Below are 21,226 nucleotides of genomic sequence, written 5' to 3' on the forward strand. Positions count from 1 at the left end.
TCAAAGTGTGCTTCCAACACGGAAAATAGACTACTCCCTGTTTCCAATCAGTGTGACGTCATTGCGAACGATCTGGCCACAACCCCTTCTCTCGGAGCAAGTGCTGGTTGGCAAGAAAGTTCCGCCAGCGGGATCTTTCAGCATAGCAGCGCTACATGTGTCTGCATTGCTTCGACACAAGTTTCTGCAAATTGCTTTTTTCTAAGGCCATTGCTTTTAAAAAGAAGAGTCACTGCCTATATGGTGATTTGGTCGTCGTAAATGGCAGCCATAAGAAATCTTATTCACTTAAAAAAAACCAACTTTAGGGCATGTTCACGGTGACTGACGCTTTGAGGAATATAGTGATTCTACTCCTGTGACAACTGCGTCAAAGTGCCCCAAATCAAATTTACTGTGCCATTCTGATAATATCAACAAAAATTGCTCCAAAATGCGCCAAAGTCGCGGGTTTGGGGGCGTTTATCATCAGCAGTAGCCACGCCGGCGCATCAAAACATGAGCAGTTAGGGGTCGCTGAAGTCGCGACCCCAAACCCCTAGAATTATTGGGCTGAATGATCAGCAGTCGTGAGTGCATCCCAAGTAATCCCAAGTTCCGGCGCAGCTTTTGGTGTGCAAGTCGGCTCAACGGCAAAACGCGCTTTCTGCAGAAGCTCGTGATGTCTAGGGCAATTGGTAACATGTAATTGTGGCAGCTATTCATCGGCAGACCTCGCTCGGTTCAATAGTCGCACTGCACGTAATTAAAGTAATTTTTCACTAATAACTGCACATGGGCCGCCAGAATGCCTGTCGCTTCTATTTCTCGGCATCGTGATGGAATTTCCCAGGCTTTGTGTCCATAGAAGAGCACGGGTATGGTGGAAACACGTTGACACTTTTCTTCTAATATACGTCATTCATGAGTGTTCATCCTGAACAGCTTTTCCGTAGTTCCTTCCACCAGCAAATCTGCATTTGTATTCTATCTTGCTGTAAATGCCCCTAAGAGATCCTATCCTTGCAAGCTCATAAGTGCAAGCGTCGGCATTCAAAATTTTTGTATTGTTTGAAGAAAAAGTCATCTCAATAAATAAAAGCGTCTTGGTTGGACCAGCCTCAATTCGCTATCAATATGTGCAGCTATCAGTGCTGTGCCCATCGCTGACGGCCCTACAGAGCTGGAAGGCCCTATGTGATGCAGCTTCGCTATGTTGCATGTCTGATGGTTGGAAAATCAACATCTCGGTATCGCAATCATTGCTTTATTTTGGGGGAGGGAGGGGGGAGGCTGCATTGCTGGTGCCCGCTATCTTGAGGCCTCATGACACTGCTCGTGAGCTTGTTGTGCTATCAGCGTCTACTTTGAATTTTGAGGAGTGACAGCACACACACTGCTTCAGCACCTTGAGTTGGCCATAGTCCCTGTAACCTGCGTTCTGTTGAGTTGCACTAGATTGGGTCCAAAAGGTAGAATTCTTCAGTTTCACTTGAACTCTTAGCAATGAATGCAATATCAATAAATTGCAGTGTTGTGTGAAGTAAGGTTTGATGTCATCCGCGAGGTGCACTAGCGGCAGAATTGCTATTTCGAAGGTACGTGCATTTGCCGCATGTGCAAAAAACTTGCTGCATGCGCTGTGTTCGAGATCCGTATGGCGACTTGGATGACTCGAAACCTTTGGAAAACCTCCCGCATGCTGATGCACGTTCAGCACAAACTACGCGAACGAATGGACCGTCCGAATATTACAACAATGGTGTTGCCGCTGCAGATGAAGCCTCAGTGCACACTCCCCATCCCGGCCGCCCAGCGCGCGCAGCGATCCAGGTGGCCGTGCCCTCTAGGGAGTGCAATATTTTTCGCACAGTCTTTTCGCGCTGAGAGCACAACAGATAGAAGAGTATACGAGTCGTCTCTCTTGCCATCTGAAATAGCGCGTGCACCAGCGATTGCGATCACAACCGCGCCGTCAAAGCTCGCAATTGCATACCTGCTAACTCTTCCGAATTTCCCGTAAAATGTACAAATTTCGATTGCGCGTACGATTTTGCAAATCTCGCTTGAAGTTTACAAAAAATATTTCATTCCCGATTAAAAAGTAAAGTTAGTAATATAGCGTGGCCTCCGCAATTGGCGACAGCGCATTGCTGTAGCTGGTCGCGGAGGCCATGAAAATGGTGTTGTGCTATATTCTGCCACCAGGAGAGAACTATTTATAATGGTCTTATCATCATCACATACTTGCGAAGTCTCACACATACATCATCGCATACTTGCGAAGTGGGCAAAACGGGTTTGTGCACCACCTGGATGCCCTCCTTCCCCAGCACCCTGGACAGTTGCTCACTAATTTCTGGAACGTATGAGACCGAGATGCAGTACGAATGCTTGGGAGAGGCTTCGTTGTTTGTGTCACCCCATGGATGCTATACACATGCAGGTTTCCGTGGCAGGAAAAATCATTGTTGTACCTGCCCTAGCTGCCAAAATATTGCGGCCTCAACATTAAAGAGTTGCAGTTTTACATTTTGAGAAAAATGAAAAAAATAATGCACGGTTTCTTCAAAACAGAACAATTAGGGTGTGCATGTTTTACGATGCAGACGTCAATAAACACTGGAAAGATTATGTGACAACCATTTAGTGTTGCTGTGGCCCTTATTCAGTGCTAGCTGAACACTCTTGATTGTGGCATGCGGGCGATTTGACTCAGCTGCTTGGTGCCTGTCCTTCGATTGATTTGATTGATATGTGGGGTTTAATGTCCCAAAACCACTATATGATTATGAGAGACGCCGTAGTGGAGGGCTCCGGAAATTTAGACCACCTGGGGTTCTTTAACGTGCACCCAAATCTGAGCACACTGCCTGTCCTTCTCACTTGTCCATTTGATGCTTAGGAGGTTGGGTTTATTATTGAGATCTGCTAAGATATCTGATGAGGTTCTCGAATTGCCACAATTTAACTTCTTTAATGTCTTGGAATCTGCACTTTCAACCGCAAAAAGCAAAGAATGCTGTTCCTTAGACACCAGAACCTGAATAAGTGAATAAAGCATTTACATGCATTTACAATAAAGCATTTGCATCTTTGGCATATTTATAGAAGCTCTATTTTTGACAAGGCTTTCACAGAGTGGTGAAAGAGCTTCGGACATAAGTGCTGGCAAATTATAAAGATGCCTTGAAGTAGGCTGCCCATTTTCTGGCAGGTTCTGTATGTTGGTGGCACCAAGATTTTACCAAGTTAGAATGACATTACAAAAAAAATTACCACTTCCACGAGTGTGAAAATTTCAAGAGAGATAGAAATATTGTTGCAGAAACCAAAGGTCATTTTTAAAAAATTGATTTTTCGGTCAATTCTTGGTTCCAAAAAAGCCCACCCCCTTAGCAGTAAAACTGTCTACATCAGATCGCTGATGTTTTTGCCACAGGTAATTTGTTGTGGCTTTCAATGACGAAATAAAAATACAATTCATCTCACACGAGGAAAGCAGAGTTCGTTTGATGGACAATATTTCCGTCACTGGTGCAATTTCATTTCATGTTCTGTGTAGTTGTAGTTACTTTTAAAGCGAGCCTTGAAAAATCAGTACACAAGAGGCAAAGGCAGCAACAATAGCAGTCATTAGGAACAATTGTGAATGAGCGCTTGTGCAGCCGCCTTTGCCTCTTGTGTCCTGTTTTGTTTTGTTTTTTTTGTGCTCTCTTTAGAATTTCTCACCAACAATCAATTTTTATAGGATGTCTGGTGACCTGCTTATATAATTTATTAGGCCTAAATACAAACTGACTCTGAATTGAACACGAAAGAAATTATTGTGACAGGGGCTACAAGTTATGGTTCAGTGCCAGCAAGTGTGATTCTGAGTGCATTGGATCATCACTCTGCAAGCTCATTTTTATTGTTGCAACTTTCAGTCATTTCAAGAAGAGTCATGTAAGACGCATAACGAGAGAGTAATCTTTTTCAACAGCCCATACACTACATCATGTGTTTTCTAAAGTCAGCAATTTATGCTGGAAATTCGTCAATTATGATTCAAGCTGCTCATATTTACATCTTCATCGAAGGTGTTTTGCATTTAGCCATGAAAAATGTGGAGGCGGTTTCGGCACATGCATGGCTACTTCTGGCTACTTCTACTTTCCTTGGCTCAAGTTGGCTAGTTTTGCAAATTTTCTAGCTATTTTGGTCGTTTCGACTTGGCAGCCATGATATGGGCTTACTTTGGCATGATTAAGTTTGTCAATATTTTTGTGCTATTTCTTATAAATTTGACATCTTTCCAAGGGGTACAATGTATTCATTAATCTAAATTTTCAAATTAGTTCCACAGTAGCAAAACAAACTTTCTTGCCATAAGAAAAGAGGGAACTTGAACAGCCAGAAAGAACAACCACTTAAAAGAACCTTTTCAATAAAATCTGATTGGGTGTCTCTTAGCACACTTTTACCATGCCAGGGGACTTTATAACTGTTTGATATAGGCAGCAATTTATGCATCTTGGTTTGGCTATACAGTCGAGCCCGTTTAGAACGAACTCAAAATTGTGGTGATAAGTGGTCGTTATATCAATAGTTCTTTGTATAATGAAACAACCAAATCGTCCTTTTTTCTGTGTAAGATTATTTAAACAGGCTAACAACCGCCTTGGTGACAAATTAAGCCTTTTCGCGTATTACGCAACACCCCCGGTTTGCTCATGAGGGATTTAAACAACATTTTAATGAACTCGTGCCGTTCCACTGAAGAGTGCCGTTCCACTGAAGAGCGGTACCCCCACGTGGCACCAAACATCCCTGTCTAGTTCTGTGCAGCACTTCGCTTTGTGTGTGCTGTTCTAAAACTGTTGTTTGTGCATGTTTGTGAGTTCTTCGTGCATGCTTATCTCTAGATCATGGAACAGGTGTCTAGCTTGTTCATTCAACACATGATAACACGCATTTTGCCAATAACGCACAAGCTGCATTTTCACTTGCAAATAGCAGCAGAGCAGATATCTGCTGATGACCATAATAAGGCTGCCCACTACAGGTAAAAATTGCATGTTCATCATCACCTGCCACCTTGCCTTTGCTTTTTTTCTGATGCTTAAACATTACAGCACTCATGCAGTATCGTTGATCAACCAGTTTATGCTAATACAGAGAGGTAGGAGACCTTTTGCAGCTCATTGTGGCGTCAGTGAGTTGAGCATCGCAGTGAAATTTTATGCCCCAAATGTTATCACTTTTTGCATTTATGGCTTTTTGTGTTCGAAGGAATAGTTTGGCTAAAAGATCGTTGATTGCCGTAGATACTAAGAAATGTGTCAGAAAACATAGCTATATGAAAGGTCACTGCAAGCTTTCATGCTGCTTTCTATTTTTTTTCCTCCCTGCTGTTCGACCTGTGAAGAGATGCCTGGAATGTCAACGACCTCACTTGTAGCGTCCGAAATCTGCATGCAGTGCTCGCTGTTATCTACAATGTCTTTGTCACAAGTAAACTGCAATGGGGCACGTAGGAGCGGCCTCTCACACGCTTTCGAATGCCAGTTTTAACTTTTTTTTTTTTCACTTTGTATGCACTGCATTTTTATACGACTGTGTCATAAATGTTGGTTGTAAAGTAGGAGGCTTTGAAAAATGTTCGCAAATATATAAGCACAGTTTGAATGGGTAGCATAGGAAAGTCATAAGTGCACCAAAATGTGGTCATTATGCCTGATATATCGTTATGTCTGGAATCGTTGCAAGTAGGTTCGACTGTATTCTATCAAGACTTTGCACAATTTAATCACATGATGATCTGTTTCGTTGATCCCTGCTTTTGTGTGAAAAGTTGCTTGTTTGGTGTTGCAGCTTTTTAAATGTTATGGCTTTATTAATTTACTAAAATACTATTCCCAGCAATGCTCAAATTCTGTCAAAATTTCTTTGTTTTGGGTAGCTACAGAAACTATTGCAGAAACTGTAAAATAATGAAAGCAACCATGGCTACCTCTAGCAATATCAGGCACATGGAAACTTCTACCAACTGCAGAGTCCATTGCCCCGTCCTTGGGTGCTGTGTGAAATATTGTCAAAATAAAGCTACGGCCTTGATAAAACTGCCTAAATGTAACACAAGAGCTCGCCTTTCGTTACCACACCTATTCAAATAGGTCAGTGGTGATCGATGCTTTGAAGCTGATTTTGGCATGCTGTATTTGTTTGTTGTGCACCTATCTACGTCTAGTAATTAGTCCAGGTACCAGTGGACTAACTACTAGAACCACAAATTCCCTTCAGTGCAGTTTACTTTTGATTTTTCTCTAATTGATGTGGATTTTAATCAAGGCTGATCCTCCTGTCTAACCTAATTTAGTGTTTTCATAGCGTGATTACTACCCGTTTTCTTTTGCAGATTTGACTATGGAGAAAAATTCTGGACGATTAAGTATAAAATGTTCACATGTGAGTGTGGACATCCGAACTGCAAATACTCTAAGGAGCGCATTGAGGAGACTCTGGAAAAAATCAAGAGCCGAGAAAAAGCTGCTGCTGCTCAGGCTGGCGGGAACGCGGCTCTTGCTAGCAAGACAGCTGCTCAGGCTGTCAAGGACCCTGCTCAGGCTGGTGGCGGGAACCCTATTCAGGCTGGCGGCGGGAACCCTGCTCAGGCTGGCGGTGGGAACCCTGCTCAGGCTGGTGGTGGGAACCCTGCTCAGGCTGGTGGCGGGAACTCCTAAGCAGTGGTACTACTGTGGCGTTTACGCTCAGAGTTTCAATTTTTTACACAAGTAATTGCAAATTGCTTTGTTAGAAACAGCTTTTTTTTCTTGTTTTCTTTGCACATTTTTCCAGCCATTGGAAAACATTTGTTTGACTGAAAGCATCGGTCAACCTTTCATTCCTGTTAGATAAGATATTTGACATTTTCTAATAAAATTACTGTGCATCCGCTTATACATGTCTATCCTACATTCATTGTATGCGCATTATACTAACATACACCCATCTTGAAGGTGGCTGAAGTGTTACTTTTACCTTTTCCAATACCTTGTGATTACAGCATCTTGCTTGTAGAAAGGGGCGTCAGACACATTTAGACCTGAATGTAAAATCTTTAAACGATGCTGAAGTAGTAGCAAATTTCTAAAATTCATCACTTCATCTGCGCTATAGTACTGTAACATTACGTAGAATATATTTAGTACTGTAGTTTAGTCTATGCAATAAAATTTACCTCCTTCTTTTCACATATTGTAAGCTGAAAACTTTTTCAGTTGGGGTACATAACTTTTTTAAAGGGCGCACACAGCATGATGTTTTATTTCATTTACATCAATAAGCAGTAGTATCAATGACCAGCTTGTCTGTACAGCAGACTCTCAGTAAACAGAAATCATTAAACGTAACTACTTCCTAAATGGTACTATTGGCTCTGCAATGCTTGGTTTCGGGCTTGTATTCTGCACCCTTGTTCACCTCTGAGTAGATGGAACACCTGTTAAATGGAACATATTTTCTTGGTCCCTTCAGGTTTCATTTACTGAGAGTCTACTATATGTGGTGTTTTTGCTGTAAATCTATTTATAAAAATTATCTAGTGAATGTTCCAAGAAGCACATGCAAAAGAAAACAATGTCTGCCAATAAGTTTTTTATTGAACTACCTTTTGCTAGCTAACCTATAGTAAATTTACTTGGGTGTTACAATTGCATAATTTATTTGACTCTGTCGCTTGTTGTATGATCCCTTTCTTTTTTACAAGCAACTTGATTCTTAAGCTTTTAGGTTTTTACTGCTAAAATGTGTTGACTGTATACTTATTTTTATAAGGTATTGGCAGTTGCCTGGCGTGAGCTTGGAATCGTTATCACATGCACTTGAACTCACTTTATGATCGTCGAGATTTTCATGTCATTATCCTTATCACAATTATCACCAGATAATATATTTCTAATAATTAGAGGCAGCTACAAGCACACCTTCACATCTTTACATAACAAAAATTTTTTGTAGGCAGAGCTTGTGTTCAATAAATAAAATGTTGCTGGGCATAGATGTATTGTGAATGTGATACAGTGTTTGAGATGGAAGAGTACTTTGTTCTTTTAAAAAATGTGTCACAGCGTCAGCTGCGCTGCCGCTGGAAGGCGGCACTCACCAGCGACGAGCCGGTCGACCAGCTTTGGGCCGTCAGGCAAGCTGAAAATGCCGCCTGGGTCCAAGGACTACGAGTGGTCACTTGAGGCACCGCCATCATAATCGACGGAGAGTGGGAAGGGACAAGGGTTAATCCCCTTTTCCCCCACCTCGCCCAGTGAAAACTGCCGGACTTTAAGTAAAGTTTATTCATTCATTAATTCTCCTCACATTGCCAGCAATACTGTTTTAAGCATGATTTGCCATCTTGGTAGTAGCTTAACTATAAAGAGTGGAAGGTTTGGGGCTTACAGTGTACATGTAATGTTACCAACACTAAACTCCACATGTTATCACACACACACACACACAAAAAAATGTGATACGGTAGCTTTGAAGTGGCACATCAAGCTGTGAGTTTACTTCTAAACTTCAGCGCAATGGCTTCTATCTTTGGTGCTCAAATTTGGTTGACCATGATAAAGTAGGAAAAGGTGTGTCAGCAAAATCAGTATAGTGAATAAACAGTTTATATCTTCAAGATGGGCCCCGCTGCGGTAGTCTAGTGGCTAAGGTACTCGGCTGCTGACCCGCTGGTCGCGGGTTTGAATCCCGGCTACGGCGGCTGCATTACCGATGGAGGCGGAAATGTGGGCCCGTGTGCTCAGATTTGGGTGCACGTTAAAGAACCCCAGGTGGTCGAAATTTCCGTAGCCCTTCACTACAGCGTCTCTGATAATCATATGGTGGTTTTGGGACATTAAACCCCATATATCGAATCTTCAAGGTGGTCTGTGGCACTGACGGCTGCTAGTTTTGAATCAGTGTGGAAGGACCCATTTGTCTGCTTTGTATATGTAGTGTATGCTTGTACATGTAATTTCCTAATTTGGTGTCGGGGGTCCTTTAAAGCAGAGAAAAGAAAAAAGTTCCTCCAAAGATCGTGGTTTGCAGTATGATATGGTAAAAAGTGGCATTTGGTTTTCCCCTCACTTTTTATCCTTCCTTTGCAGCTTGACATGTCAATTATCATGGAGCGTAATGTGTTTACGGATTCAAACGATGCAAATTTTTTGGCATAGTGGCTGGTATGCGCAATTGTTCGAGACAGCCTCATCATGTCGCAAGGAGTCTCGTTGCTAAAGATGGTGTTGGCTCCGATCTACACATCTGAGTTAAAATGATTCCTATGTGACCCAAACTGAAGTCGTTTAAACAAACATAAGTGCATTACTTAGCCTTATTAAGGGGAGATGCTACTCGAAAAACAATTTTCTTTAATAAGAGTCGGAATTTAACACAAATTGGCATGCTAATAGAGTTTTTTTCCTCTTTTCAAATATGTCATTTATTTCATGTAGATTGCTTGGTTTTCTTTCTGCAGGTCAGATACTGCAAAATTATGGCCATTGTTATGCAACAATTCTGACCTATAAAAATTTGAGATAAAGCATGCAGATATAGCTGACTATAATCGTTTGGAACTGTAGAGTGCAAAAAACTATATAAATTTTGTGTAAAAAGGTGAAATACAATAATAAAATAGAAAAATTTACAATGGCTTTAGTGGCCAAGGGCTTTCAATGTTATGTAATTTTTGAAAAACATAATCAAGCAGCACTGACAATCTGAATAGATACTTGCACTCTATGGGCCTTCATCATGCTATGTGCTAAATTTCATAGAGGTATGACAATTCTAAGTATACGAACTAGCGTGTATAAGAAGCACAGATCACACAAAACTGCAAAAGGAGAAAAACGCATTTGAAAGTTTGAAACCTTTTTTTTTATCACAGAGTTGTTAGAAATGCATAATCTTTAGCCATAATGTTCAACAGAACTTTGAAAAGCACTGCAAGTTACTAGAACTGCCCTGCAGCATAGGGTGTGCCCTCACGGTCCTTGCGAGCACTCTCTTCTAGCCGTGCCCTTTTCACTACACGACGACGGTGGGCCCTTGCTTCTGCTGTCAGACGCTCGGACATTCTCTTCATGCGCCTCGCATCGCGGGGATCACTGAAAGTAACTAGATCTCTAGATGGCAGTATGTTGAGCTCTTCCAGGATGTGCTCGAAAGTAGCATGACCCTTGTTGAACCACAGGATTGCCATAGCTGCGGCAGTCTCGACAACCGTTCGGGAGACAAACTTAGTCTTGGGGCAAAGTAGCCAAATTTTGCTGTTCAGGGATTCCGATGCGTTCTGGGTTTTCCCTTTGATGCATCGAGCAAGGAGCTTCTCATCCGTTAGCCGCTTATAAATGGGCGAAACAGCCAATCCCTGTGCTTTTGTCAGGAGAGGTGTGTGGCGTGGTGCAGGTTCACCAAGTGCTTCAGCGCGTTGATGTTTGCACCACGACTCTGTTCCTGCAGGGCAAAACTTGTGGCTGCCAGCATTGTCAATAGAGCATGAGTGGAAGTACGAAGCCCATACTGCAGTGTACATATCCCGTACACTCCCCCTGTTGCTTGTTATGGCAATCTGATAGTATGTTTGGAGCTTCTGAATGGCTGGCTCTTTCATTTTCTGCCCTCGTGGTAATAGCACATGCAGCTTCCGTAGCGTGGTGCCAAGTCTCTTGGCCACATGATTAGTGCAGTCTTCTTTTTCTATATTGACAGCACCATAGACTTTTGACTCTGCAACTGCACCATATGCTTTGCTGTCACCGTCACTCAAGAATGTCATGAAATGCAGTGGGGTGTCATAAGTCAATGTTCTCTGCCAAATGCGCATTGCAGCCTCCGTTTCCATGGCATGGGAGGAACTGTCTGCATTTTTTTCAGACTGGGCCATGGAATGCCTGCCACACTTCCTCGTCTGGGCCCATATCCTTGTGCCTACTGCATGTCAGGCAGTAATGTGATATGACCTCGAAGTCTAAGCAGAGGCCAGTATCTAAGGAGATAACTGCGCCAATCCCGTTGTGGCCCCTCTTCTGCCAAGTGCCGTCGAACATAACAGCCACATCAGTTTCGCCTGCTACTTCTTTCGTCAACTCTCTGGATCGGCGCTAGTTTTCACTCACAGCTGCCATGGCAGCGGTGTGCACCTTCTTTGCTATCGAAAAAAATCCTCCGTGGTGCATTGGCTTTGGGAGTCCAATAATGGAGCAAAATCTCGACAATTGCTCATGCCCAATGCCGACAGCGCGTGCAGCCACCACCGCCTTCACATTTACAGCGAAACTATCTCGGGAGCTCCCACTGTCGTACCGTTGGCTCACTCGGCTGCTGCCGTCCACCGTAACACGCAGTGACGTATAGGAGCACGAAAGAACAGTCGCTGAGCATTCGCTGTTTTCGCAATGAAGTTCGAGGAGCGACGAAAGTCCCTTGTGCTTTTCTGCCGGCTCCCGAACGGCAAGTTTTTGAATACCGCAAGCAGGGCATGCCGCACCTGCCACAAGTGCCGTCAGCAAGAGGGTGTCGCACAAAACTGTCGTTGCACAAACCTAATCGCGCTGTCTTTCGTCTTTTTCGAAGAAGCCGAGCTTCTTTTCCGAAGCACTGACGAAAAAAAGCGCAGCGTCAATCCCTTCATCGCAGCCACTGTCGCTCGCGCACTCGTCGATGCCGCCGTCAGGCCTAGCACACGTAGGCGCGTTCTCGTTTGTCGCCGTCGTTCGGGGCGCTTTACGCCGCCTTCCCTTGAACTTGTGCTTCGTTCGAAACTTCTGCGGTCTCACGTTGCACTTTTTCGGGCTTGTCATCGCGGAAATATGCGTAGACGCGCAGAAAAGCAGACGGACCAAATGCCGATGGCCGCCACCAACACAGCTGACAATGACTCGGTAGCCAATGGCGATGCGGCTTAGGGTGCCGCGCGTTTCAAACCGCTCAAACCACGTAATAAAAACTAGAACATAAACTTTATTTGTCGAATCCAGACGATTCGAGTCCGGCGTTTTTATTTGGCCTGGGCACCCACCGCGGATGCGGTTCCGAGACCTTGTCTCGAAGCGGCTTCCTCGGCACGCTGAACGGCCCAGAGTTGTGCTGTCAGGTTCGAGCTGAGCAGTGCGTGATGAAAAGGCCTCGTTTTTTATTGGTAGTGTTTCGGTTCACCCGGTGGCACGAACCTTTTCAAGGCAACTGAAAATAGCGCTAAAAAACGAGGACACAAGAAGAGGACACACAGCACCTCTTCTTGTGTCCTCGTTTTTTAGCGCTATTTTCAGTCGTCACAATGCACCAACAAGCCCAAATTTCGACAGTGCTTTTCAAGGCAAAAACGTTCGATTCGCCCAATAGCCGCTTAAAACCAACTTGACTTGGCTTAAAGTGTATGAATAGATGGCGTTAGAGTCGGTGTGTTGAAAAACATTTTTCAGGTGATTTAGGCATTCTTTATTCTGTGGTTCAGGTAGAGTTCCTCACTAGCTTGCGACACACAGTCTGTGGCGGGTTCATTGTATTCTAGTCGTGATGTTGTTTTCTCCGATGTTGGTGTTGGATTGGACTGTAATCTGTTTGAAATGGCGAGAACCGCCTCTGCCCGTGGGGTCGTGGTCGCTTTCTGTTGTTAGAAAGTGATTCATACGCAAGTCGCTGCCGCTTTTGTTAATTCCTGTGATGTCGCCGTGTTCAGGAGCTTCTCATCCGTGCTTATCGAGTAGTTAAGTCATTCGCCCGAAGCACAGAACACCTACCAGCCCGAAGTGTTTGCCACCAAATCTACAAGCAATGATAACGAGCATAAAATAAAGGCCTTTGGAACGCGATTTGTGAATGTTGGTCTGACGCATGTACTACGCGGATGTATGGTAGGTGCATGCGTGTTGCTTAAGGACTGATCAAACAGCTAGTGTCACTTGGGAGGAAGTGTATACTGTGCCAACGCTTTCGTTGAAGCTTGTTCTGACGTAAGTGCGCGAGATAGATACGGAATGCACAAGTTGGAATTAGAGAACGTTTTGTCCGAGTGGCTTTATTAAGCAGTCGCAGATGATGGCAATTTGCTCACTTTTTTTTATTATTTTTTTGCCCACGTACGAAACTGGCGGTCGTCGGAGCTGTAAGAAGAAGGCCGGACGCAACTTTCCAAACCGATCGCGATGGCGGGCGGCACTGCGACGGGGAGCAGCGCGCAGTCAAAGATAGCCAATATCGGCGCAAAATCACGAAATTTTGAGCCACCGCGATGCCTTCATACACATTTTTTGGCATTTTGCGGTTCGAATTTAGTTTTAAAATTTTCATAGATGAAAGAAGAAGGTTTGAAGATTACAATGCAATAAAAATCAGAAATACGAGAAATTTCGCTAAAAACGCGATTTTTCGACTCGCATCTCCCCTTAAATTCTTGCATTTCATTCCATAAGTACTCTACAAGGCATTAAGCGCAGTATCGCGTACAATGCATCAGCTTCCAAATGCTAGAGGTTTTCACCAAAAACCAAAGGAAATTTTGAAAATAAGCTTATGGAGACGTCTTAGTTCACAGCAGATAACATGCTCAAAGGCACAAGGTCCCAGGCCCTTTGGCTTTATTCATCCCCACAACTCTGTATTGAAGGATATACGTATGTGGCCCTTAAAGGGACTGTCTACTGCGCGGAAAAATTTTCTGATTGTGACAAAAGTGATAAGGGCGTTGATCACATCGGCGGCAACCAAGGTGTTTTTGTCCCATAAAAAAGAAATTATAATTTGATGTTTATAGTCGATAAAGAATGACTGCTAGCATCAACCAACAGCGATGTGGTTGTGTTGCGGGATTGCCACTCCGGAATCGGCGTAATTCCGGAATCATTCCACAATTCTGGGATCCCGAAATGAAATGGGGACAATGCTTCGAAAAATGTATTGGAAATGGAATCGAGCACCTTTTGCCCGCAATGAAGTGGGAATGGAATTGCGTCTTTTACCGAAAATACAGCACATTTTCGCCTACGGGCTGTTTTCAAACTTCAAACATTAGCAAATAAGAGCTTCGAATTTAACAATGAAGTAGCATTTTTAAAATGGCTTAGCTGATAATAAGTACAAAAGATTTATAAGCAACACACCTATACTGCAAGTTTGTCCTTATATTGACTGCTCTTTTGAAGTTTGTCTCTATTTTTCGCGTAACCGTGGTCGAGCGGAACTGCGGTGGCAGATTGCTATCCCCCTCCCTCCCTTTACGCCTTTTAATTTTTTTTTTTTTGCCCTCGGTAACGCCCCAGCTACAGTACCCAGCCGTCTGCTGTCTTCACACCCTTCACGTCTTCCTGCTAGCATCTGTCACCGTCGGCTGACTAGGACGCATGTTCGATAAAACGCTTGTCTACGTTGTCATGTGTATTAATGCTGGCGCGATGCTTTTGTTGACTGCAATCTCCCCTAGTACTCCCCCCTTCACTTGTGCCATACTGCCCCCCCCCCCCCTCCTGTCTAGACACATGAGCGCTTTCGCCCGAAACTGTCGGCGAAGGTCTCTATAGGTCAGCGTAGCACAGAATCGCACACGATGAACTGTGTGCACTCCCCCTCCATACAGACATAGAGAGAACAAACTTCTGAAAGCATTCGTTCCGCAAGCTGCCTGAAACAGGAAAGCTCATGTAACCACCGCCACGGCGGCGCCTCCCGACTCCCGAAGCAAACCTACGCGCTGAACTAAAGACACGTTTGCTCTGTTCTAGGGGAGGCGGGAGCAGGGTGGGTCAACACCATCTAGACTAGCTAAGGCCGCTCCACTTCCTCCTCTCCTTTGCACCTAGATCACCCACTACGACGGAGCTGCTTTGCTGACTCTCGACCCGGTTTCCGGAAGCTGGAGGCATGCTCCCCTTCCGAAGCAACCCGTCTCCATCGCTCCGCCCCGCTCCGACCGGTTTTGTGGTATTTGCACAGAACACTTATACACTATCACGTCATGTTTTTTAATGATAATGAAGGTAGTGAGCTTACGATACAGGAGGTCACGCTAGAGATCACGGATAAATGCAAATATCTGGGCGTATGGATAAGCAATGGGACCGAGTACCTAGGAACGTAACGACTAAAGGAAACATGAATGCAGCGGTGATGAAAAATAGTGCACTGTGGAATTACAATAGATGATGTGAGAAGAAATTGAAAAGGTGTCATGGTTCCTGGTCTGACTTTCAGCAATGCGGTCTTGTGCATGACATCAGATGTTCAAGCAAGATTAGAAATTAAGGAACGCGGAATAGGTAGACTTGCTTTAGGAGCAGACAAGAATACACTAAATAAGGGAGTACGAGGTGATATGGGATGGACATCATTCGAGGGCAGGGAAGCTATAGCAGCAAGATAAAATTTGAGAAGCGATTGAGAGAAATGTGGGAGGAGCGTTGGGCTAGGAAGGTTTTCAGCTACTTGTAAATGAGGAATGTCGATACAAAATGGAGGAAGCGAACCAGTAAATTGACGGGTAAGCAGAGGGCCAAACCAAAAACAACTATCGGTTAAGAAGGAAGTGAAGGAAACGGAGACCGATGTGTGGATAATTGGCATGATTAAGAAGTCCGCACTGGAGATCTATCAAACTTTTAAGCAGGAAATTGCCAAGGAAAGAATCTATGATATCTCTCGTGGTAGTTCTCTGCTGTTTGAGGCCAGGACGGGAGTAAACGAACCAAAACTTATCGGGTAAAATACGAAGGGGTAGACACGGTATGCAGTGCGTGTGGAGAGGAGGAGGAAACTGCCGGACACTTGATAATGTTCTGTAAAGAGCTTCAGGATGATGGCGCAGAGTTTTTCGAAGCACTGGGGTTAAGGACAGGGAGGGCAAAATATACTTTAAGCGGGTAGAATTAACTAGAAGTAGGTTATCTGATCGGTGGCTACAATCAAGGCACGAGTGAAAATTTAACTTCATTGCAAAGTGCCAGTGCTTAACTTCACAATTTAAAAAAGATAGTTTAGTTTTTGTTCACTAAGAAGTAGCGCTAGGTAGCGTTAGCCACCGCGCCATCTAAAGGGTACATTCTTATCCATCCGTCGTTGGCTTTCCCCGCGATGGAAACCTTCGCAAAGCGGCAGGCGTCTGCTACGCGCCTGATATTTTTGCAGCTGTTAGCCGAAATTGCAGTAATTTTGGCGATATTGAATACTATGTCCCTGCAACGTAGTACTGCATTGACTAACCACGCTTAGAACGTGCTTGTGTGGTGCGAAAGGGAGATCTGGTTTGTTTACGTCTAGCTGGTATATTACCGCAATGGTACACATACTCGGCCATCTGAGGAACGCTTTCTGGACGCACTTTATCATGAGCGAAGGGGATTTCATTAAGTTGCACGTGGAATGACAAATGTAGACGTGCTACAGAAGATCAAAAGCTAGAAATCGCGTAAGTGGCAGTGAGTGGATAGCTCATGCTAATGCGTTTGAAACCTCTTTTATTTTGTGCGTTAGATTTCTTTTCTAAACATTCCTACTGCCCTATCCTGTTTTCTCGGATAGTTCAAAAGCCTTTAAGTAGCTCATATGAAGCGGTATGTGCCCATCGGTGTGAACGCGATACTAAAAAAAAAAAAAAAAAAACTTGGGTAATTGGTGTAAGTCTAGCGTCTCGTACAATTGGTTTATGATCGGCACCATTGTATGACTAACATGACTAATCGGTGACGAGATCAATAACTGGACACGTTTACCTTTGACGCGATCATTATAACAATAACAACTCGCAAAGTCCTTAATTGTGCTGTCGCCTTAGACCGCTAGATGGGAAATACACGTCGTTTTTCTTCAGTCAATAAATTTAATTTACCCCCTCCCGAGAGTTTTCTGCATCGAACGTGGTTTTCCACTATCTGTTTAAGGTAATTTAATTCAAGCTTCTGCACTTCATTTTGTTTTGCACTGCATCTGGGATTGGTTGGCCGACCACGGAGACGGTGTAAAGCGACGATGCTATGATGAGGCGATAGATGGCGCCACAAACTATGCCATAGTTTATGTAATGCTGACGTCATGCATCACTCGTACGTAAGACGTGCTCACGGAGGGGGGGGGGGGGGCGAAAGCGATCACCCCCATATGTTGACAATATATGGAGGGGGTGATGCGACACATGGGTGGCGGGTTCAAAGTCAGCCCAAAACATTGACATAATAGGAAAAGGGGCACGATGCGATGAATCTTCACCCCCGCCCCCTTACGGGGAACCGTGTATAACCGTGTGTGCTCGCCTATGCTCGTACGTACTGTCGCCACCGAGACGGGCCACCGTTGCCGACGGTTAATTTGCGTGTTTCATGAAAAATCGAAGGCTTTCGTCCTAAAATATCACGTGCTGTGTGATTTGTCTCCACCGCATGATAGAAACGTGGTCATCACCTATTTCGTTTGCAACTTATAACCACATATTTTGAAGAACTGAGCGCATTCGTAAAATCTGTACAAAAAAATAGGTACGAAGAGAAACAAGGCAAATCAAATAAATGAACATGTTACAAGCGAACGTAAGAAAACAAGCGTACGTGGGATATTATTCACTGACGTGGCTTTCGCCGTGTGTTAGAAAAGCGTAACACTCGGCGAATTTTAACGTCAAAGATTTATTTCGTATACTCGATGTTTCGGGCTTCGTAAATATATATTACTACAAATAATTAAATAGTTGGAGTTATGAAAAGTGATGATGAATAACAAGGGAATATTGTTTTCATGTTTAACTTCATTCGAAATTTTTATGCTGATGCGATTGCTCTAGATAGGAACAATCCCGACGCATAAGTGACCTCATATTGCAACGAAACATACAGTTTCTATACCTGTTTAAAATATATGTTATTGCATAGAACATTTTTGTCAGGCTAGAGCATGTGAGAAATACGTATTTAAACAATTTCCTAAAGTGGCGGAACATATCTGTGCATCTATAGCTGCTCCACGTATTTTCTTACAGTAAGTTAATTTGCACAGTGAGAGTGCTGCTGTTTGTATCTTTATATTAACGCTGTGTGGATATGTTTAAGGCACTTTGCTATATTACGTATTGGGTGTATAAACATGAAATAAAATGTGTTATTTTGGCACTGGAGTGCTATTCTGGACACTGTCTAATTCCGCCATATTGTCAAATTTCGTAATGGGGGCATTTTAAGCCAATCAGAGAGGTCGTAGCAGCTCACTTGGCTAATTAGCACCGATTAATTGCGGAATCTAACAACATGGCGGAATTTTACAATGTCCAGACTAGCGCCCCTGGTCTTCTTTCGAATGTCTGAATTGAAAAAAAGCTTGACGCATGGCAAACTCTGTTGCTGTAAGCTAGGTCTAAAACGGAATAATTTAAAAGATACTGCGGTGGTACGGCCGTGTTCTCTTCTAGCTGTTCTTGAAAAGTAGTACTCAAGGCCAGCAAGTTATCTAATAGAACACATGTGTGTGGCTGCGAACCACCGGCGACTGAAAAGCCCTTAATGCTCGCTGCACGCAAGTATTTCAGCTGACTGAAAAAGTAATTCACTTTATTCATTACTCGTATTTCTTGCTGCATTGTGTTATTACTCGCTTGCCCGTGCGATTCAGGTTCTTGTCGTTCTTTCCTTTCATGTTATGTGTCTTTGCGCACACACAGCTACCAAATCAGCGTATGCGAACTCTATAGAACCAGAACATGACCGCATTTATGCCGTTTCAAAAATCAGTTTTCGCGTCCCCTTGCTGCCCCACGCACTAACACAACTCTTAACAATGGGCGAGCTCCATTCTACTCCTCATTATTAAAGTTGAGTATACTTTAAGTGCCCTGCGTGCGAATACAGCGTGAAAACTACCGCGCGTAGCAGACGCCCCTCGCTTTCCGCAGCGCGGAAAGCCGATGGGTCCGGCACAGCAGCGGCGCGGCGCAGTTCACCGCAAAAGGTGCACGCGGGAGCCGGCGCTTTGGACACTCCTCATGTTCTATAGGTCACTCCAATTTTTTTTCCATGACGGCAACAGAGAGAAAGAGAGAACATTCATATAAAAAAATGGTTCGTTGCGGGTGGGGCCCTTCTAAGGCTGCAGTGTCACTAGCGGCTCGGCGGGCCTGACCCAGGGTCGCTGGAAGCCTAGTTGGCTTCTCAGGGTCCGTTCAGCGAGTCGCGCCTCCCACGACTACGTATGTGTTGGGCGCGTATGTCGTATGTCGACTTTGACAGGTCGCTCGGGACAGCTGTAGGTAATATGTGTTAGTGTAGCAGTATCTCCGCACCACGGGCATGCGTTGGGATATCTTGCTGGGTACATCATGTGAAGTTTAGGCAAATTTGGGAATGTATTAGTCTACAGGCGGTGCCAGTCCGAATCTTGATGCCTATTGAGGTCCTTATGGAGAGGTGCCCTGATGCGGCCATCTAATCTTTGTTTCTATAAGATTTCACGCCGTGTCACTCCTTAATTCGTATCCTCTTCAGCAGTGGGTGGTAGTGGGGCTCGGCCTCTGGGTACTCGAGCTTGGCAATGAACAACATTCAGACCTTATATGAACGGCTGCAGACTTACCTTAATATATTGGAGAGCTGACTCGATGGCAACAGCTTTTTACTTAATCCGATTAAATGTGCCCTCCTTGTTTTCCAGCTGCAATACCCTGTGAACATCTCTCTGTCTTACCATCACGAGGATATACCACAGGTGGAATCTGTTAAATACCTTGGAGTAATTTATCACACATCGCTTAACTGTCGACCTCATGTCAAATATATCGCCGGAAAAGGTGTGAAGGCCATTGGCATACTGCGTAGGCTAAGCAATTACCGCATAGGTATGAGAAGAGACACATTGGTAATGATATATCGCATGTACGTTCATCCCATTTTGGAATTTGGTTGTTTACTTTTCTCTGAAGTTCCAGCTTACAAGTTGCGGCCTCTCATTCTTCTGGAAAGAGAAGCTTTGCGCTTGTGCCTTGGCCTTCCCAAAACAGTTGCCAACAAGGTGTTGTATCTCGAATCGGGGGTCCCTCCGCTTTCTTGTAGAATTCGCCTTCTGACTGTTCAGACATTCTTAAGAATGTATGAATCACCATGGCGACATTCAGAAACAGCCTTTATTTCCACCCCGGAATCATTTTTTGCTGCTAGATGGCCGCGATTTCACACGCCACAAATTATATTTGTGCAAAATTTACTGGAGCCTCTAAACGTACGTATATGCGACATCATGCCGAGTCGGGATAATTCAGCCTCGGTGGAAATTCAATTCGACGACATTTTTCCTAATAATGCCAAATTACTTGCCCATAATATTTTGGATGGTTTACTACAAGATAACCTGCACCGTATTACAACGAACGTTATTATTGCTACAGACGCATCGCAATACGACGAAAAGTCAGGGGCTGGTATTTTCAGCCCGATTTTAAATTGGATTTATTCCCTTCGACTACCCGATTTCATACCCGTTTTTGTGGCTGAGTTTCTGGCAGTAGTGCACGCCTTACGCAAGTTAGATACAGCAATTACATCAGCTGTCATAGTAACAGATTCCCTATCTCTCTGTTCAGCACTTTCTGTTGGTGCTGATAATCACGTAACAAGGGCGTTCCGTGCACTAGTACCTGTGCATTTGAGAAAAGTACGATTAGTTTGGGTGCCTGGACACAAAGGTTTGTTTCTGAATGAAATAGCCGATTCCTTAGCTAAGTCATCAATCAGCGAACCAATTCTACCGCTCTATCCATCATCCGCTTATGTGACTGCTGCTCGATTCCACAGATGTACGCTTATGCAAGTCTTTAAAGGTTCAGCACTAACAAACTCTACAGAATATCGCGATTTATTATATCCCTGGCAAAGAGACTTTTGCCGCACTCGAAAACAAGAAGTAGCTATCACAAGGCTGCGTTGCCGGGTACCAAATCTAAATTTCTATAAACACAGGTCTGCTCAGGCACCTTCGTCACTGTGCGCATTCTGTGGTGAACTGGAAACAATAGGCCATTTCTTTTGGACCTGCAGGCGGTTTAACACATTACGAAAACCCTATTAGAAATACCTTTGCGTGGTATTGGTATGGACTTATCTCTGCCCGTCATTTTGTCTTTTGGAGCTTCCATTTCTGGTTTCTCTAATGGGACAGTATGCGCGGCCGTCCGGGACTATATTGATGAAACTAATAGGTTGACTAATTAACCAGTTTCATTATCCTAACATGTCCACATAATTATATACGT

At 44.0% G+C, this 21,226-nt stretch overlaps 1 protein-coding gene across 1 annotated transcript in view; it reads left to right on the forward strand.

The window, feature by feature from the left end:
* The window catches only part of LOC142775985 (histone-lysine N-methyltransferase EHMT1-like), a 273,651-nt gene extending 265,631 nt beyond the window's left edge, over positions 1-8,020 (forward strand). The window contains exon 25 of the mRNA XM_075878664.1: positions 6,380-8,020. Coding sequence (XP_075734779.1) covers positions 6,380-6,704 — 325 coding nt within the window. The 3' untranslated portion in view covers positions 6,705-8,020. The remainder of the gene's footprint in view (positions 1-6,379) is intronic.
* Positions 8,021-21,226: the final 13,206 nt, after the last annotated feature.

Source organism: Rhipicephalus microplus, chromosome X (genome assembly GCF_043290135.1).
Source record: "Rhipicephalus microplus isolate Deutch F79 chromosome X, USDA_Rmic, whole genome shotgun sequence".
NCBI lineage: Eukaryota > Metazoa > Arthropoda > Arachnida > Ixodida > Ixodidae > Rhipicephalus > Rhipicephalus microplus.